Raw genomic sequence first — 19,521 nt, 5'->3', positions numbered from 1 at the left:
GTCACTTGGGGTTTTTTCTCCCAACTTTTGGTTATATAGAAATCCTATGAACATTCATTCTTTTTAGGTATTTACCTATGAATAGAATTGCTGGGTCATTTGGTAACTCTATCTTTAACTTTTTAAGAATCACCAAATTGTTTTTCATAGCAGCGGTACCATTTTACATCCCACCAGCAATGTATGAGAGTTTCAGGTTTTCCATGTTCTCACCAGCACTTATCTGTTATTTTGATTCTGATTTAAGCCACCTTAGCAGCTATGAGGGTATCTCATTTTGCTTTGATTTACATTGAACATTTTTTCATAGGTTTGTTGGCCATATGTATATCTTCTTTGGAGAAATGTTTATTAAGTCTTTTGAATGTTTTTTTAAATTCAGTTATTTATCTCTTTGTTGTGTTACAAGAATTCTTCATAGGGACGCCTGGGTGGCTCAGTCAGTTAAGTGTCCAACTAGGTTCAGGTCATGATTTCATGGTTTGTGAGTTTGAGACCCACATCATGCTCTGCACTGACAGCTCAGAGCCTGACGCCTGCTTTGGATTCTTTGTCACCCTCTCTCTGCCCCTCCCCTGCTTGTACTCTGTCTCTCTCAAAAATAAATATTAAAAAAAAAGTATTCTTCATTTTTCTGAATAGATTCTTATCAGATAAATGATTTACTATTTTTTTTTTTTTTTGCATTCTCTGGGTGTCTTTATCAAAGTGTCCATTAATTCACAAAAGTTTTATAATTGATGAAATCCAATTTATCTATTTTTTTCTTATTGTTGCTTATGCATTTGGTGTCATATATAAGAAACCATTGCCAAATCTAAGGTTGTTAATATTTGCCATTATGTTTTCTTCTAGGAATCTTACAGTCTTAGCCCTTATATTTGCATATTTGATCCATTTATAGTTATTTTTTTTTATATGAAGTGTGGTGCATTTGGGCATTTGCTTATCCCAGCATGATTTGTCGAGCAGAATATTCCTTCCCCATTGACCAGTCTTGACACCTTTGTTGTAAATGCGTTGACTATACACGTATGTGGGTTCATTTCTAGATTTTCAATTCTATTCCATTGATCTGTACATCTGTCCTATGCCAGTACCATATTGTTTTGATTTCAGTAGCCTTGTGGTAAATTTTGAAATCAGAACATGTGAGTCCTTCAGTTTCCTTTCTTTGGTTAAGATTGTTTTAGCTATAGAGGGTTCCTTGCAATTCCATATGAACTAGTTTTCAGTGTATAGAAATGGTTAAATTTATTCCTAAGTTTTTTTTTTTTTTTTGATGCTATTTTAGTGAAATTTGTTCCTGGATTTCTTGAGATCTAACCTACAGTATATCCTAGGGAATGTTTAATGTGCACTTGAGAAGAATATATATTCTGCCTTTACTGAGTTGAATATTGTATAGGTGTCTTTTATATTTAGTTGGTTTATAGTGTTGTTGAAGTCCTCTGTTTTCTTGGATCTTCTATCCAGTTCTATCCATTATTGAAAACAGTGTATTGAAGTTTCTAACTATGATTGTATCACTGTGTATTTCTCCCTTCAGGTCTGTCCATTTTTGCTTTGTACACTTGACTGTGTTGTTAAGTTTTATAAGTTTTAAATGTCATACCTTCATTATGGATTGATTTTTTTATCAATATATAATATATGTATTTGTCTCTTAAAGTAACTTCTTTTTTATTTTAAGAGAGAGAGTGAGCGAGTGTGTGGGGGGAGAGGGTGCAGAATGAGAGAATTCCAAGCAGGTCCTGCATTGTCAGTGCATTGCCAGACTTGGGGCTCAAAGCCATGAACCGTGAATCATGACATGAGCTGAAACCAAGAGTCAGAAGCTTAATCAGCTGAACCACCCAGGCACCCCACCTTAAAATAATGTTCGACTTGAAGTCTATTTGTCTGTTACTAGTATAACTGCCCTGGCTCTCTTTGGCTTACTATTTGCATAGAATATCTTTTTCCATCCCTTCACTTTCAGCCTCTTTTTGTCTTTAAATCTAAAGTGAGTATCTTATAAAGTGTACTATAGAAGCCTTATAGGTTGTTGCTTATTTATTTTTTGCTTTTTTAAAACTGTATTCTGCCAGTCACTGCCTTTTAATTGAAGGCTTTAATCCATTTGTATTCAGCATAAACACGGACAAGGAAAGACTTCTGCCATTTTATTGTGTTCTGTATGTTTTGTATCCTTTTTGTTTCTCAATTCCTTATTGCCTTCTTTTGTGTTTGATTTTTTTGTGGTAAGATATGGTATTGATTCTATTCTCATTTCCTTTTCTGTATATTTTTTAGTAATCTTCTTAGTGATTAATCTAGGGAGTACAGATAACATCTTAAACATACAATAACGTTGTTTAATACCAATTTAATCTCAATATTATGAAAAAACTCTGCTCCTGTATATCACTGTCCTATCCCCTTTAATTTGTTATTATCAAAAATAACATTGTATGTCGCTTAACATAGACTTATAATTATCACTGTATTTTTTAAATCATATAGAAAAAAATTGCAAATAAAAACTATTGCCTCTTATATTAACCTATGTAGTTATTTTTAGCAGTGTTCTTTTTTTTCTTAGGGTTTTAAGTTATTGTTTTCTGTGCATAAGTGTAAGTGACTTTTAGTCACTTTTATAAAGCAGATCTACTAGTGAGGAATTTTCTCAGCCACTTTTGCAGGAATCTTTTACTTTCTCTTTGATTATTTTGAAGGATAGTTTTAACATGATAGAGAATTCTTGCGGGATATAGAATTCTTAGTTGACAGCTTTTTTTTTCCCCCAGAAGTTTAAATATATAATCTCATTGCCTTCTGTCCTCTGTGAATTTTGATGAGAAGTTAGCTGCGATCTTAATGAGGACTTCCCAGTTAGACAAAACAAAGGCAAGCCCCCTGCACCAGTCCTTCAGGCAGCACCCACATAGATCAAAACGGACAGACACAATTTCTTGGAAACAAGTCTCTTGAGCTCCTTTTTGGAACCAGGAACTCAGAGTGGGCAACTCTAGCTTTCTTCTTTAAGACTGCTCAGACTGGACAGGGGATTGGGCAAGGGTAGATTATACTGTTTCAAGCCTACCACATTTTAGCTCTTTCCTAGTTAAAAGTTTTCTTTGTAAACTTTTGATTGTTTTCCAGAGTTGGGGTTAGGCTCCATCTCATAATAATTGTGAGATCATGACCTGATGTGAAACCCTAAGAGTCGGACGCTTAACTGACTGAGCCACGCAGGTGCCCCTATCTTCAAGAGTTCTGATAAAGCTGATTCTGACAAAGGCTGCAAGTTTTTTATGTTGCTGTTTATATATATTTTTCTACTGGAGAATAAGCTGCCAAAGTTACCTTCTCTACCATTTTTGCTGATGTCACTACAGAATAGAGATTTTTTTAAACCTAGTTTCTCTTTACCTATAGCAGGTTGCAGATCAAATATACTGATAGACAGTCTATTCAGAGCAAAACATCTCTTCTCAGTAGCTGATCTGCATTCGACTTGACCCTGTATACCTTGCTTCCTAAAAGTATAGTGTATTATTTTCATGGTTAAAAAAAGTAATTTAATACTCTTTTTAAAGTATATAGAAATAATTCAGTTTTCCATGACAGCCTTTATTTTGAACATGTTTTATATCTTATAAGAATCCATTTAGATCATATATTCAAGTTTTTAAAAGTAAAGCAGTGATATATTTATTTTTATTTCTGGGGATTCAATGATATTTAAAATTCCCCTTTCCTAGTTTACCTCTTAGGTTTGACTACCTTATAAAATATACTGAGAATTTTTATACTTTATGTTATAAAATAGCTAAAGAGAAAAAAATGAATGTAAAGTGACAATTTTTTCTTTTTCTTTTTTTTGGCAGGTTATTAACAAATTCAAACAGACTTACAACAACCAGAAATGCTGTATGGGCCCTCTCAAATTTATGTAGAGGGAAAAATCCTCCTCCAAACTTTAGTAAGGTAGGAGTAAAATATACAAATTAAGGAATCTATCTATATAAATGTTTAAGTCTCCTTATAATAGATTTTTAGAGAGTGAAGGAACTTTATGCTTTTTCTTAGTAATTATTTTCTTTATTGACTAGACAATATTGAGATATACAGTGGAAAAGAGGTTTCCCTTTTGCTCTTACTTTACCTCATGATTTCCTCTTTGCAACCATTGTCACATTGTGACTTGATGTTTATGTATGTTAGTGTTGACTTTAGAAAACTTCTAGTCTGATTCTTTTCATTTGGAAGAAATTGAAGCCCCTAAAAAGGGTAAGGTGATTCATCTGAGTGTACTATTAGTTGTAAAATTTGAAAAGTAATTACTCCACAGTGGCTTGTGCTTTCCCAATGTACATTTTATCTATTTAGAACATTTTTTCCCATCTGCTCATATTCTGCTAAATTATTATAAAGAGTAGATTATTAAATAATTCCCAATCTAGTTCTATTGTCTCACCAGTAAGATACTGTTAAAAGTTAGAATGTAGGTAAATTTCTGGGCTGCCATTATACTTCTTCTGAATTCAGTATCTATTAATTAAAGGAGAACATTGTAGCACTCACAAGAGCTCAAAATTTGGTGAGGATTTAGTGATAAAGTTTCTGGGGGCAAAAATAAATTAAGTTCCTAATTCAAAAATATGATGCATGAATTAGTATACCTTCTCATTTATACTTTAACCATACCAGTTTTAAAAATAGATGATTTGGCAACATTTCATCTGAACTGCCAACATGACTTTAAAATCTCATTGGTACCATGGTTCTGTTGATCTTTCACCATACTGCATAGCATGTTATGGGTTCAATCATAGTTAAAATTCTTACACAACTGTCTATGCCTATTTTATTCCATATGTATTGACAAGTGCGTAATATGACTAAAAAGCTAGTTTAGAACATTGTAAAGTAGGCTAAAATTAAAAGGGGGAACAAAATTATTATTTTAATCAGAAATTTGGTTTAATAGATATATATCTTAGAAAAGTTTTGAGTAAGTTGTACCACAGCTCCTGGAGAAAGCATGTTAGAAAAAATGTTGCAGCAATGGACTTATTCAGGATAAAAGGATTTTTTACAATTTTCATTTTAATAGTAGAAGGAGAAATGAGTATTTGGACTGGGTTTAATACAAGGAAAAGAATATTATGTGGTACACAGGTACCCCTCAAACAGTCTTTAAGAACAAAACCTATATAAAAAAGCTGATTATTTGGCAGTGGTCATTATAGAATTGGAAGGAAAGAAAATGTTCATATTTTGTTTGAGGAGATGATAAGGGTCAATTCAACTGATGGTAGTGAATCTTTCACCAGCTGTTTATATGTTTAGACTTGCATATGTAGAATTTGCTTGCTAATTGTATTTATGATTTAAGCAATCATAGTAATACATTTTTTTTTACCTCTTAAAAATGGTGTGGGATAACTATTTTAATTGAGTTTTTACTCTGTGAACTTTGGTTTATGCATTGCTTCTCATTTTAAATTTCTTTATTTAAAATACATTCCTTTTTTGTTTCTTTCCCTCTGGTTTTAAGATAGTGTGCATCTGTATGTGTATATGTTGAAATAATAATTATGAGAGAATAGTTGTAAATGTATAGTTAGTTTAAAATACCATTTTTGGGGCACCTAGGTGGCTCAGTCGGTTAAGCATCCGACTCTGGCTCAGTTCATGGGTTCGAGTCCCGCATCGGACTCTGTGCTGACAGCTCGGAGCCTGGAGCCTGTTTTGGATTCTGTGCCTCCCTCTCTCTCTGCCCCTCCCCCACTCATGCTCTGTTTCTCTCTGTCTCAATAATAAATAAAAACATTAAAAAAATTTTTTTTTAATAAAATGCCATGTTTGGTTTTTCCTTTTTCTCTGCTTAGTAACAGTATTGGGTTATTTTTAAAAATGTTTATTTATTTATTTTTGAGAGAGAGAAGAAAAGAGAGCTCACAAACAGGGTAGGGGCAGAGAGAGAGAGAGACAGAATCCCAAGCAGACTATGCACTGTCAGCCTGGAGCCCAACGTGGGGCTCAAAGTCACGAACTGTGAGATCATGACCTGAGCTGAAATCAAGAGTCAGCTGCTTAACCTATTGAGCCATCCAGGTGCCCCTTAAAATATATTTTATATATGTATATATATGTGTATCTATATGTGCATATTTCCCATTTCATCTTATAATGTATTCAAAACACATATGTTTGGGAGTTGAGATTTAATACAATTAGTAGTTTTTAGTGCTTCTACAAAGTAATTCTTAAATGAAACTGGCTTTCCTCTCCCCTTCCAAGTATGTGGAGGTAAAGAATACAAAGATCGATGGTACATTTTGGTGCCACTGCCTTAATTTATACTGAGGTACTGATAGTTTTACCCACTATTGCTTTTATAGCATTAGTACAAATGTCCACAAAGTGAAAAATACCCATATGTGTTTGTATAATTATGAAAATGGTTTTGGCGTTAAAGATCCCCCTGAAAGTTTCAGGAATCTTCCAAGGGTCCATGGACCACACTTTGAGAACCATTGGCCTACAACTTAATGCTTAACATCTGCTTAATATCTCCCTAATTCCCTTGTCTTCCTTAAATGCTTGCTTATAAGTCACCTTTTCCATGAGCTCTACTCTGACTACTGTATATAATAATGTAATCTGTCACTGCCCACAGCCACTGACTTCCACATTTTACTCTGTTTTTCTCAGCATCCTTTAACATAGTATATATTTTTTAAAATTTATTATACATATTAATTTTAAAGAATATTTATTCCATTAAAATATAAACTCCTCAGAGTTAAGAATCTTTATCTCGTTTACTTATGTATTCCAAACTTACAGTGTAACATTAATAGGGCTTAAGATTTTTGTTGGGTACTTTTTCTGTGAGAGATCTTTTCTTTATCACTAACTTTTGGTGAAATTTTTATTTTTACAATCATTTTATATTTTCAAGAATTTTTTTTTGTTCTCTGATTGCTCATTTATATATAGAGTTCTATATGGGTGTTATATAGCTTCTTTTATGGACCTAGCAAATTATCTATCGGATTTACAGTGTTTTTGAAGTTTTTTTTTTTCTGGTGTCTGTTTCTTTGTATGTTTTTGTTTTGTGTATGGTTTGTCTTGGTCTCTTTTTTTTTTCTACTGGGGTGGGTCTCCTCATTTAACTAGTGATCTTGGACACTCTTGACATACTTAGGAGGCAGGCACTAAAAGCTAAATGGAAAATGGATATATAGATGGGTGTATAAACTCATCATTTCATGGACTTCATTATAGAGTTAATTGGGCAGCTAAACCATGTTTTCTCTGAGGAACTCCAAATTTCAGTATGTTTTCTGAGACCATTCTGTTTCTCCAGAGACAGATTTTCCAGTCCCCTACTAGAAAGTATATAGATTGGGTTGAGATGTGGCATAGATAATACTACTGGAGATGTGAGAATTGGGTATTGGAAGAGGGCTGGAGGATTTCTTCAGTCGGTGTGTAAACTTTTACTCTGGAATTTCTGATCTTGTGCTTTATTTCAACGTTGTCTATGCCTGATACCCCAGTGTTCAGTTACAAACTGTTAACTACAAAAAGTAGTTAACTTTTTGTTCAGTTTCTCCTTAAGATAAACCTCTAATCTTTGGTAGCATTGAGAATATTAGACACCTACCTATATGATAGAGACCCAGAGTCTAACCTGTTTCTCATTTAGATTTTTAAGCTTTCTTTCTGTTTTAACACTGTTCTCTGGGGCGCCTGGGTGGCTCAGTCGGTTGAGCATCCGACTTCGGTTCAGGTCATGATCTTGCAGTTGATGGGTTCAAGCCCCCCGTCAGGCTCTGTGCTGACAGCTAGCTCAGAGCCTGGAGCCTGCTTCATATTCTTTGTCTCCCTCTTTCTCTGACCCTCCCCTGCTCATGCTGTCTGTCTCTCAGAAATAAATAAAACATTTAAAAAAATTTTTAAAAAACACAAACCCTGTTCTTCTTCTGTGCCTTCTGTGATGCCTGGTGTCCCTGATTCTTGAGACCCTTTGGGGTAATAGTTGGATGATAAATTAGCTTTCTTCTTCTTCTTTTACATTAGCTTTCTTCTTATTGGTAGCTACCTCTCCAGGCATTGAGGTGCTATCTTTCCCTCTCCATTTATAATCCTGTCCACAATATATTATAGGCAGGATTACAAATGCCTACTGCACTCCTCAGAGATGGGATTTGTATTTCTCTTTCTTCTTTTCCTTGTCCTGAGAAGATAATGAGTCAGAAATGTTTTTATTTTGCTTCCTTTAAAAATTGTAGTACTTCATTTTTTTTCAAGTCAGTAAAAAGATATGGATCAGGTATGCTGAATTTTTTAACTCAAAAATTTATATTTGCTTTAAAAATGATTTACACATTTCTCTGTTCAAGGAAGAGAATGTGTTGGCAAAGGTAAAGGCATGATTGTTTAGGAAGGATACAGTTGTGCAGATTTGTTTTACTAACTTACAAACACATCTATTTTAAGAAACTGTTTCTTGTTCCTGGGCCCTGGTATCATCATTACAGGAGAGGGCCCAGTAGAGATGATTGATAAGTATTTTCAGAAGGTTATAGTTTAGGTCGTGGGAGTCTTTAAAATTGAGGTAAAGAAAAAAATTCATCTAAAATACTAGAGCATGAGGGGCACCCGGATGGCTCAGTTAGTTCAGTGCTTGAGTTCAGCTCAGTTCATGATCTCATGGCCCATGAGTTAGAGTCCTGAGTCAGGCTCTGTGCTAACAGCTTAGAGTCTGGAGCCTGCTTTGGATTCTATGTCTCCCTCTCTGTCTGCCCCTCCCCTGCTCACACTCTCTCTCTCTCTCTCTCAAAAAATAAGTAAGCATTAAAAAAATTTCTAATAAAAAAAATAAAATACTAGAGCATGAAAAAGCTATCATTACTCTTTTTTTGTAGCATATCTAAATTTAGCATACAGCCCTTTTCTGAGATAGACTAAGGGGTACTTTAGGTTGCTGATTAAAAAAGAAAACTTTTGGGGCACCTGGGTGGCTCAATTGGTTAAGCGTCTGACTCTTAATTTCAGCTCAGGTTATGGTCTCATGGTTCGTGAGTTTGAGCCTCATGTCCGGTTCTGCCCTGACAGCCTGCAGTCTGCTTGGGATTCTGTCTCCATCTCTCTTGCCCCCACCCCGTACTTGCGTGCGTGTGTGTGTGTACATGCACACACTCTTTCTCTCTCAAAAATAAGTAAATGAAAACTTTAAGGAATATAGAATCAATACTGATTATGGCAATAAAAAGAGCCAACATCTCCGTCTCCATGTTTACTATATGCCAGCACCGTTCGAAGATGCTATGTGCATTCTTACTAATTTAACAGGACTGTATTATCCCTGTTTTATGAATGAAGAAATTGGGTTTCAGAGATGTTTGGTAATTTGCCCATGGTCGTACAGCTAGTGAATGTAGGTCTGTCTGATTTGAGAAAGGAAAGATCATAGAATTTATTTAATTCAGTTCAGCCTTTGTTTCACAGATTTGGAAACTGAATCTCAGAGAAGTGAAGTGATTAGCTGATTAGTTGTAATATTAATGCTAGGGGGCTTAAGTCTCTGTTGTCGTGTGTGTATGTGTGTGTTTTTTTTGGTTTTGTTTTTTATTTTTTGGGTTTTTTTTGTTCAGGGTTTCATTACATTAAGAAGTACAGTTTATTAGTGACTTCCATTTAAAAACCCTTCATATTTCTTTTTGCATTTTCTACACCTTTAGTCCGCCACTGTTATTAGGTTTATTTCCAATAATCTACATAGAATAAGTAGGTTGAGATTTATTGTTGGATCATATTCCATGATTATTATATTAAACACTTTTAACATTTTTACTTCCTTCTGTTGTGGTATGCCTTTTTGGGGTGTGTATCTATATGATTTAAACATAGGGGATCTCTAATATGTATTTCATTACCCTAAAAAACTTTAAATTACCACATATCTTTTTTACAATTAATTGGAAACAGTTACGTGTTCATATATCTGATCATAATTTTAAAACAATGGAATGTTTTAATTTCTGTGGTATTTTTGTAGCATTAAATTTTTGTTTTAAAATGAATTTCTATATTTTCCTAAGGAAACTAGGTCTTAGAGAAAATTATTAAATATTGGCCCTTTTCTTTTCTTCCAGGTTTCACCTTGCTTAAATGTCTTGTCACGATTATTGTTTAGCAGTGACCCAGATGTATTAGCAGATGTGTGCTGGGCCCTTTCTTATCTCTCTGATGGACCCAATGATAAAATTCAAGCAGTCATTGATTCTGGAGTCTGTCGAAGATTGGTGGAACTTTTGATGTAACTATAATTTATATGAATAATTGTATGATTGTGTATTAAGTCTAGCAGGTAGAGTAATGGCCTTGTAACTATCTGAAGAGTCACTATCTTCCGGAAGGATTAAAAAGCCATCAACTCCACTTTTCAGAATAGCTGTAATGCAGAACTGACCCTTAAAGTTGTATTTCATATCCTCTAGTTGTAACTAATCATTTCATTAAAATATTTCATTAATTTTAATCTCTTTATGAGTGGGAGGGATTTAATTCAGCAGGTATGTATGGAATTCCTATTACCTGCTGGAATGTTGTACAAGATATTGCTAACGAAGTATAGAACACGGTACTTGCTCTCACAGAACTTATACTCTAGTTAATTGTTCATTACAGTAATTAATTTATGTAAAAGTCCACGTAATGAAAACATTCAGTATTTCAGTTGTGTTAGTATTTCACTTGCCGGGCTGTTATTCCTACCTGATTTAAAAAGAACAGATTTTCTATAAAAGAAGTTAAAAACCTGTGAGACAATTTGTTTTAAAAAGATAGTTTCTTGGAGTGGCTGGGTGGCTCAGTCAGTTGAGCATCTGACTCTTGTTTTCAACTCCAGTCATTATCCCAGGGTCATGGGATCAAGCAAGCCCCTTGTTGAGCTCTGCACTGAGTGTGGAGCCTGCTTGGGATTCTTTCTCTTTCTTCTTGTGCCCCACCCCTGCTTCCTCTTTCACTCTAAAATAATAATTTAAAAAAAATATATATATATATTATTAAAGATGGTTATTTCATCCTTTTCTTTTAAAAAATTTATTATATTCCTTCTTTTTGTCAAAAAACCAAACAAGGCAGACAGTATAAAGAAGAGAGTTCTGATAATAAGGGGTTGTGGCTCCAGTCTGAGGACAAGATCTAATGAGGGTATCAGGACTCAAGCTTGAGGGTGGCACCCACTAGACCAGAATAGCAAGCAGGCTGGAGCAAGGTTTGGAGCTAACACATGATGCACAGTAGCCTAGCTGGATCAGAAGATTGGTCATGTGTAGGGAGATTATGATAAAAGAAGCCATTTTCTTATTCTAAGAGAATGGAGATTCAAATATGGAAGGGAGGAAAGCCAAAATAATCTTGTGGCATTAGATTAGAACTGGAGATTTGAATGTGAACTCATGGCTTTTAACATAAAGAGATAGATGTAGAAATAAATGTATATGTAAGTGTGTGTGTGTGTGTGTGTGTGTGTGTGTGTGTGTGTATCATCTTACAGGGCCTGGGAGTAGAGACAGATCTATACTAAAAGCTGAACACACCACATCTTGGTTTTTACTACTGTTTGTTAACAGGAACCAAACTAACTTATTGAATAAAATAGGAGCCCATGAGTCCACACTAAAATAAGTAGGTAGATCAATAGATAGAAAAGACATGTAGTTGAAATAATATTAGAAAATCATCATTGGCAACAATATTAATAATAATTCAGACAGTACATATCAAGAAATGGTGAAAGAAGTGGTAAAAGTGGGATAAGGTATGGGATTTTACTTAGTCTAAAAGTATATTCTCTCGGGGCGCCTGGGTGGCTTAGTCGGTTAAGCGTCCGACTTTTGCTTAGGTCATGATCTCGTGGTTCGTGGGTTCGAGCCCCGCGTTGGTCTCTGTGCTGACTGCCAGCTCAGAGCCTGGAGCCTGTTTCAGAGTCTGTCACTCCCTCTCTCTCTGACCCTCCCCTGCTCACGCTGTCTCTCTCTCTCTCTCTTCTAGAAATAAATAAAACATTAAAAAGAATTTAAAAAAAAGTATATTCTCTCAAAAATATTAATTATAGGGGTGCCTGGGTGGCTCAGTCAGTTGGGCGTCTGACTTCGGCTCATGTCATGATCTCATGGTTTGTGGGTTCGGGCTCTGTGTTGACAGTTAGCTCAGAGACTGGAGCTTGCTTCAGATTCTTTGTCTCCCTCTCTCTCTGACCCTCCCCTGCTCATGCTGTCTTTCTCTCTCTCTCTCTCTCAGAAAAAAAAAATTAATTATAAAGGGAAAAACAGTAATGTTGAAGTGGAGAAATCTGATAGATACCATCGTAATTGATTGGAGTTCAGCACCACTATTGGAGACAAAACATAATCAGATGCTATACTATGTAATGAAAAGACTATAGCATTTGTGATGTCTCAGCTAAAAGTATATAAGTCGTGTCTTAATCATTGGAAACATTGGAGAAAACCAGATAACTGGCTTATCATCATCAAAAATGTCAAGATCGTAAAGAAAAACAGGAACTTTTTTGAATTGAAAGAGACTAGAGACATGACAGCTGGGTGTAATACATAATCCTGGATTAGATTCGTTATTATAGAGGTGTTACTGGAGTAATTAGTGAAACTTGAATGGGATTTCTGAGTGAAGAGTATACAGAAATTTTTGTCCTATATTTGCAGTCTTTTTTGTAAATTTTAACTCTTCTATAGCATGTAAGTTGATTTTTTTTTTTTTAATTTTTAGGCACAATGATTATAAAGTTGTATCACCTGCATTAAGAGCAGTTGGTAATATTGTGACTGGTGATGATATTCAAACACAGGTGAGTTCAGATTTAATATGATAAATCGTTAACATAATGGATTTTAAGAAATGCGCCTAGTTTCATACTACTTGGTTACATATTAATCAAGACTTTAGCATTGCCATAACTAAACAGACATCTACAATGTAATGGTAATAAGCATATTCTTGATAAGTGATCAACCTCAAATACCTTTATGTGGGGGTGCCTGGGTGGTTCAGTCGGTTGGGCATTCAACTTTGGCTTACATCATGATCTCGCAATTTGTGGGTTTGAGCCGTGCATCGGGCTCTGTGCTCATAGCTCGGAGCCTGAAGCCTGCTTCAAATTCTGCGTGTCCCTCCTCGCTTGCACTCTGTATCTCTTTCTCTCTCAAAAATAAATAAACATTAAAAAAAACCTCTATGTGAAAGCACTATTCTAGATTTATATTGATGTAAGGAAATATAAGAAAGAAGGTTGCTATAAAGATTTTAAGAAGTGATCACTGTGCTGAGAAATCTTTGTAGATTCTATAAAGGGGTTCTAATTAAAGCTGTATCTTAAAGGTGAAGAAGAATTTAAGTAAACCAGAAGAGATTTATATGACCATAGGTACAGAAATAGACATGTAAGTTGTGTTTAAGAGACATTAAGCTTGACTGGAAGAGGAACTATCAAGGAGAGGGTGATTATAAACAGGTTAGAATGGATTGGTTGGAAATGGGAGTACCTTTTTTTAGTAGATTGAAGATCTAATTTATGAGAAAGGAATGGAAACATTTAACTACATCTGTCTGTGTCTGTCTTTCTGTCTTTTGGAGAGTGGTGAGATACCAAAAAAGGTGTAATATCAAGATTACATCTGGGGCAGTCTTTCTTGAAGACAGGAACTTAAACTCTGTAACATATTAGATTTTCCTTTGTTCGCCATCATAAAATAACCTTAAACTCTGTAACATATTAGATTTTCCTTTGTTTGTGATCATAAAATAACCTTTATTCTAATTTACATATTATCTTTCAGTTTTAATTTTTTCAAGTCCTGTTTAGATACTTATGATAAATAGTCGATTCTTAGTAATTGATAGTTTCTAATTTGAAATGGCTCTTTAAATGAGAATGCCCTTTAAATGTATACTCTTTACAGCAAAGTTTTCATATACTGCTTCATGCATTCTTCACCAAGTAAGTTTAATATAAATCATTGTGGGTATTCTGAAAAAAGGAACATAATTATGCCATGGAATGAAGAATGTAAAGAGACAAGCAGAACATACTATTTTATAAAAGAAAAGTAGACATTTTAATGAAAAAAATTATCTTATTCTATACGTTGAGTTTTTTTGTTTTGTTTTGTTTTACCATTTATAGAAGCAGGTACTTTCGACCTGTTTGATTTTTTTCCCCCATCATTTTATTTGGTAAACCTAGGGGTCAGATCCTGACCAGTCACTAAATTCTCTCTTCAAACTGTTATATCAGTTGAACTCTGAGTGTATTCCTAACCTTGAAGGGTACACCTCTGAGTGTACTGCTTATTCGCATTTTGGTGGTTTGACAGGGCACTTTACTGCACCAGCATTAGATGAGTTTTGGCAAAGAGGGAGAGTAGAAGATAGCAAAAACCTAAATTTTACTTTGAAAAGAATCTCTCTTTTCCTAATTTAGTTTTTCAGATTGGTTTTTATATTTCTAAAATCATTAGTGTTTTTTGGTTTGTTTTTGCTTTTTGGGTGTTTTGTTTGGTTTTTTGTTGCTATAAAACTTTGTTTCCATTTCTGATTTTTGTTTTAGGTAATTTTGAATTGCTCTGCGTTACCATGTCTCTTACACTTGTTGAGTAGCCCAAAGGAATCAATCAGAAAAGAAGCATGCTGGACTGTTTCTAACATCACTGCTGGAAATAGAGCTCAGATTCAGGTAAATACCTTTCAGATCTAAGAAAACAGCAAGATTTCATGAGTCAGTTTGGATAAAAGTCAGCATTTTATCAGGGACTTTTTTTTTAGTGAGTTACTTAAAAAGATTCTTGAGAAGTATTTTAAGGAACATAGCCTTTTCTCCTCTAAAGTAATAACATTCATTTGTAGTAGTCTAGTGAGAATTGTGTGTGTTTGTGTGCATAAAATAGGCTACAGTGCTGGACACATATGGCTAGCCTTTAAAAAGGATGGATTAGGGGCACCTGGGTGGCTCAGTCTGTTAAGCGTCCGACTTTGGCTCAGGTCAGGTTCTCATGATTCATGGGTTCAAGCCCTGCATTGGGCTCTGTGCTGATAGCTAGCTCAGAGCCTGGAGCCTGTTTTGGACTGTGTCTCCCTCTCTCTGATCTTCCCCTACTTACAATGTATCTCTCTCTCCCAGAAATAAATTAAAAAAAAAAACAAAACAAAACACTAAAAATATAAAAATTTAAAAAAATTTTTTTAATTAAAAATAAATAAATAAAAAGGATGGATTAATATTAGTTTTAAGTAAATTAGGTAATGATCTTCTTCTCTAAGCTTTTAAGTAGTGATTAGAATCTTACCAAGCTTCTTGAGTCAAAAATTACTTACCCATTTTGATCAGTTATCCACCTTGTGCTTTATCACCTTTAAAATTAATATTCTGTTAATATATTCTCCAATCATGAAAGTTGAAAGATTAGAAAGATTACCAGAGGTTTTTCCAAAAAGCCTGACATTTTGAAGCCACGTACTAATATGTTTAAAACAGAATTCACATTGATTATGCTGTATCAATTTTTCCTCTGCAGGCTGTTATAGATGCAAATATTTTTCCTGTTTTGATTGAGATTCTTCAGAAAGCAGAGTTTCGCACCAGAAAAGAAGCAGCTTGGGCTATAACTAATGCAACATCAGGAGGCACTCCAGAACAAATAAGGTATGATAGAAATTTTTTTGATATTTTTAAAAATGTCAATAAAGCTAAATGAAGTACTATATACATGTTATTTGTTGATGAAACTAAAACATTATTTCTAAGTCAGTTAATAAGCATTTTAATATGAAATTAAAGCTTTTGTTACATCAGTTATATTATTCACAGGTTTTTTTAAAATTAAAGGATAATTAACATTCTCTTTGGCAGACTATTTATGAAAAATCAGAGATTAAAAATCTGAAAAAGAATAGTCTATATTAATTTGCAAAATTGTTAGGCCATCAGAGTCACATACATGTAACTTTATTATATAGAAATGGCTAATGAATTTGAGCATCTCTTATTTAAAATAACATTAAATAGACATTTGTTTGTATAGTGATGTTCTCCTAATTGGTTATTAGCCTTACATATGAATGGGGTCTTTTATTTTTTCTTCTCTATGATAACTTTTTTAATCTAAGCCTTTTCTTTTTCATTTACTTATTTTACTAACAACATAAATAGGTACCATGGGCTTTGAAGTCAGGCTGCTTTCAAATCCTGTTCCCTCAGTAAAAGTTGTGTGACCTTGACAAAGTCATTTTGCCTGTCTAATCCATAGTTTTATCATTTAAAAAAATTTTTTTTAATGTTTATTTTATTTTTGAGACAGAGAGAGCTTGAGCAGGGGAGGGGCAGAGAGAGAAGGAATCACAGAATCTGAAGCAGGCTCTAGGCTCTGAGCTGTCAGCACAGAGCCCAACATGGGGCTCGAACTCACAGACTGCGAGATCATGACCTGAGCCGAAGTTGGCCACCCAACCAACTGAGCCACCCAGGCTCCCCTCTTCATTTTTTAAAAAAATCATGTATTCATCTTGAGAGAGAGCAAGCAGGGGACAGGTAGAGAATGAGAGAGAGAGAAGATCCCATGTAGGCTCTGTGCTGTCAGCTTGGAGCCCAACATGGAGCTCAGTCCCACGACCCATGAGATCATGACCTGAGCCAAAACCAGGAGTCGGACAGTTACCTGACTGAGCCACCTAGACACCCCCAGTTTCTTCATTTTTTAAATGAATTTGATTAACATAGTTCTTTACGGTAGTGTCATGATAATTAAATGTAATTCATACATTTAAATGCTTAACATGGTGCCTAAACATTACATTCTCTACTAAGATTAGCTGCTGTTGTCATTATTATTTGTAATCATCACAACTTTTATGATCAGAATGATTCCTGAGTTTCTTTTTATATTGTGCATTTACCCTCCTTTTCCCCATAACAAGGTTCTACCTTGCACTTGTATACATGCCTGACTTCCTACAGATTCTTGTTCTATGGATTTGTCTGTGAAACTCAGGACTTTTTAGGTTTCTTGAAGTGCCTATTTAGGAAGTATTTTCTAGTGGGTATTTGATATGTTTCTTCTTAAAAGAAGTAGTCGGGCTACTAGCTACTTTACAAATCACTGAGAAGATTTTGTCTATTATTGCCTTCACTTGTACTGTTATCTTGCTGTCTTAGATTTATATTTCTACATGTTGATACGTCTCTCTCTACTTTTATTTTCCATTCTACTTGTTTCATTACATTTCCATTTTATTATGTTAGGAATATAAGCACTAATAAAACAAAATCTTTACTTTGTTCTGGCTTGCATTTTTTTGTATACTAATGTTTCTCTTATCTGCTTTGGGAACTAAAGTTTCTTTGTTCATCTACAAATACTTGTGTTTTTTCAATTTATATTCATTATTATGTCTAGTCCATATGTAATTACTTAGATTTATTTGTGTGAATCAAGTGTCCAAACTGAGATGATTATTTTTCTAACCATTTTCACCATTTAATTAATTCTACATATATGGGAAGAGACCTTAATCTCAGATTAACTTCAGCATGCATACTAGTAATATTTATTGAATATCTGATATTGCCAGTCATTGTGCTAAGTTGTTCAGTTATTGAGTACCAGGAGTGTATCAGATACTTTCATGTGTTTTATGTCCTTTAGCTTCATACTTCTATGAGATAGTCATTCAACAAATATATTGATTAATGGTAGTATAGTACATGGCAAGTGAGTGCTCTAGTGAAGGTATGTACTTTTTTAAAAAAGTGGAAACTAACCTTTATTGAATGTTTAACTCTATTTTTACAGCCATACTCTGAGCTTGGTTATCCCCATTTTAAGAGGGGGAAACTGAGGCACAGAGGAGTCACTCAGAGTCACACAACTAATAAGGAGTGGATTTGGGACTTGAAATCATGCATTCCAGTTTAGCACATGCTTTTTTCCTTTATGCTTAGTGGACTTTTTGCCAAGTGAATCAATTACTTTATATTATAGAGATTGGAAAAGAGCTAATATAAACTAGAAAAGGACAAACTATTAAAAAATGAGTGTAATAACTTTTGTGAAAATTTTATGTTAAAATTATTCACAACATAGCCTGTTTTGCTCCTAGAAGCCTTCTATGCTTCTGAAACACAGGAGATATCTTAGAATATCAGCTACGATTGTTTTTGTGGGAAATTTGATATAAATGTCCCTTCTTCCTCTCCATTTCTACTTACTTCCATATGACCCTGATGTGTGTACATAGGGTCACCTTAAAAAAGAAAAAAGCATCTTGAAGCCACTATTAGCATTCATATTGCCATGCAAAAACAAACCCAAGTACCAACTTGCTTGTGTGTATATTTTTGTAATGTATGTAATACCATTTATTGCTATTTATGTTAAAAGAGAATAGGAGAGGAAAAAGAAGTTTCAGACTCCTACGGAAATGAAAATTTAAATGTTTTAATGTTTGAGTTTATATATCAGTAGTTTTCTAGTTGTTTATGTAACATTTCAGTAAAGGATATTTTCCTATCATTGTTGTAAATATTTATTTAAATATTTTTTTCTCTACTTTTATTTTGTTGTTGTTAATTACTCTGAAGGTATTTGGTAGCCTTAGGTTGCATTAAACCACTTTGTGACCTATTGACTGTTATGGACTCTAAAATAGTCCAAGTGGCTTTAAATGGACTTGAAAATATTCTGCGTCTTGGAGAACAAGAATCCAAGCAAAATGGAATAGGCATTAATCCATACTGTGCTCTCATTGAAGAAGCATATGGTAAGCAGACAGTTCAAAATTTATCATTTTAGTCCATTTTTTTTGGTTTTTAATTGCTATTTAACATTACGTTGGTTTCAGTTGTGCAAGATAATGATTCGATATTTGTATCTACTGCAAAACAATTACCATAGTAAGTCTAGTTAACAACCATTACTGTACATAGTTATAAAAATTTTTTCTTGTGATGAGAACTTTCCAGATTTACTCTCTTAGCAGCTTAATAAATATATAATAAAATGTTCTTAACTATTGTCCCCATGCTGTACATTATATCCCCATGACTTACTTATTTATAACTGGAAGTTTGTACCGTTTGACCTTCATACCTATTTTGCCAGCTTCCTTCACTGGCAATCACCAATCTGTTCTGTCTCTGGGAGCTTGGTATTTGTTTGTTTTTGGTTTTGGATTTCACATATAAATGAGATCAGATGGTCTTTGTCTTTCTCTGTGTGACTTACTTTATTTGGCATAATGCCCTTAGTCTATCCATGTCGCACATGGCAAGATTTCATTCTTTTTTATGGCTAAATAATATTTTATTATATACCACAATTTTTTAATTCTTCATCCATCAGTAAACACTTAGGCTGTTCATGTATCTAGGCCACTGTAAATAGTGCTGCAGTGAACATGGGGGTACAGGTATCTTTTCTAGTTAGTGTTTTTGTTTTCTTT

At 34.2% G+C, this 19,521-nt stretch overlaps 1 protein-coding gene across 1 annotated transcript in view; it reads left to right on the top strand.

Annotated features, from left to right (window-relative positions):
- KPNA5 (karyopherin subunit alpha 5) overlaps window positions 1-19,521 on the top strand; it is a 37,636-nt gene that overhangs the window by 14,765 nt on the left and 3,350 nt on the right. The window contains exons 8-13 of the mRNA XM_039223752.1: window positions 3,873-3,972; window positions 10,158-10,321; window positions 12,799-12,877; window positions 14,636-14,761; window positions 15,600-15,727; window positions 18,662-18,840. Coding sequence (XP_039079683.1) covers window positions 3,873-3,972; window positions 10,158-10,321; window positions 12,799-12,877; window positions 14,636-14,761; window positions 15,600-15,727; window positions 18,662-18,840 — 776 coding nt within the window. The remainder of the gene's footprint in view (window positions 1-3,872; window positions 3,973-10,157; window positions 10,322-12,798; window positions 12,878-14,635; window positions 14,762-15,599; window positions 15,728-18,661; window positions 18,841-19,521) is intronic.

This window comes from Hyaena hyaena, unplaced genomic scaffold (assembly GCF_003009895.1).
Source record: "Hyaena hyaena isolate Hyena2069 unplaced genomic scaffold, ASM300989v1 scaffold_1426, whole genome shotgun sequence".
In the NCBI taxonomy this organism is placed as follows: Eukaryota; Metazoa; Chordata; class Mammalia; order Carnivora; family Hyaenidae; genus Hyaena; species Hyaena hyaena.
Note: the sequence above shows the minus strand (reverse complement) of the source record. Positions and strands in the feature narration are given on the sequence as shown.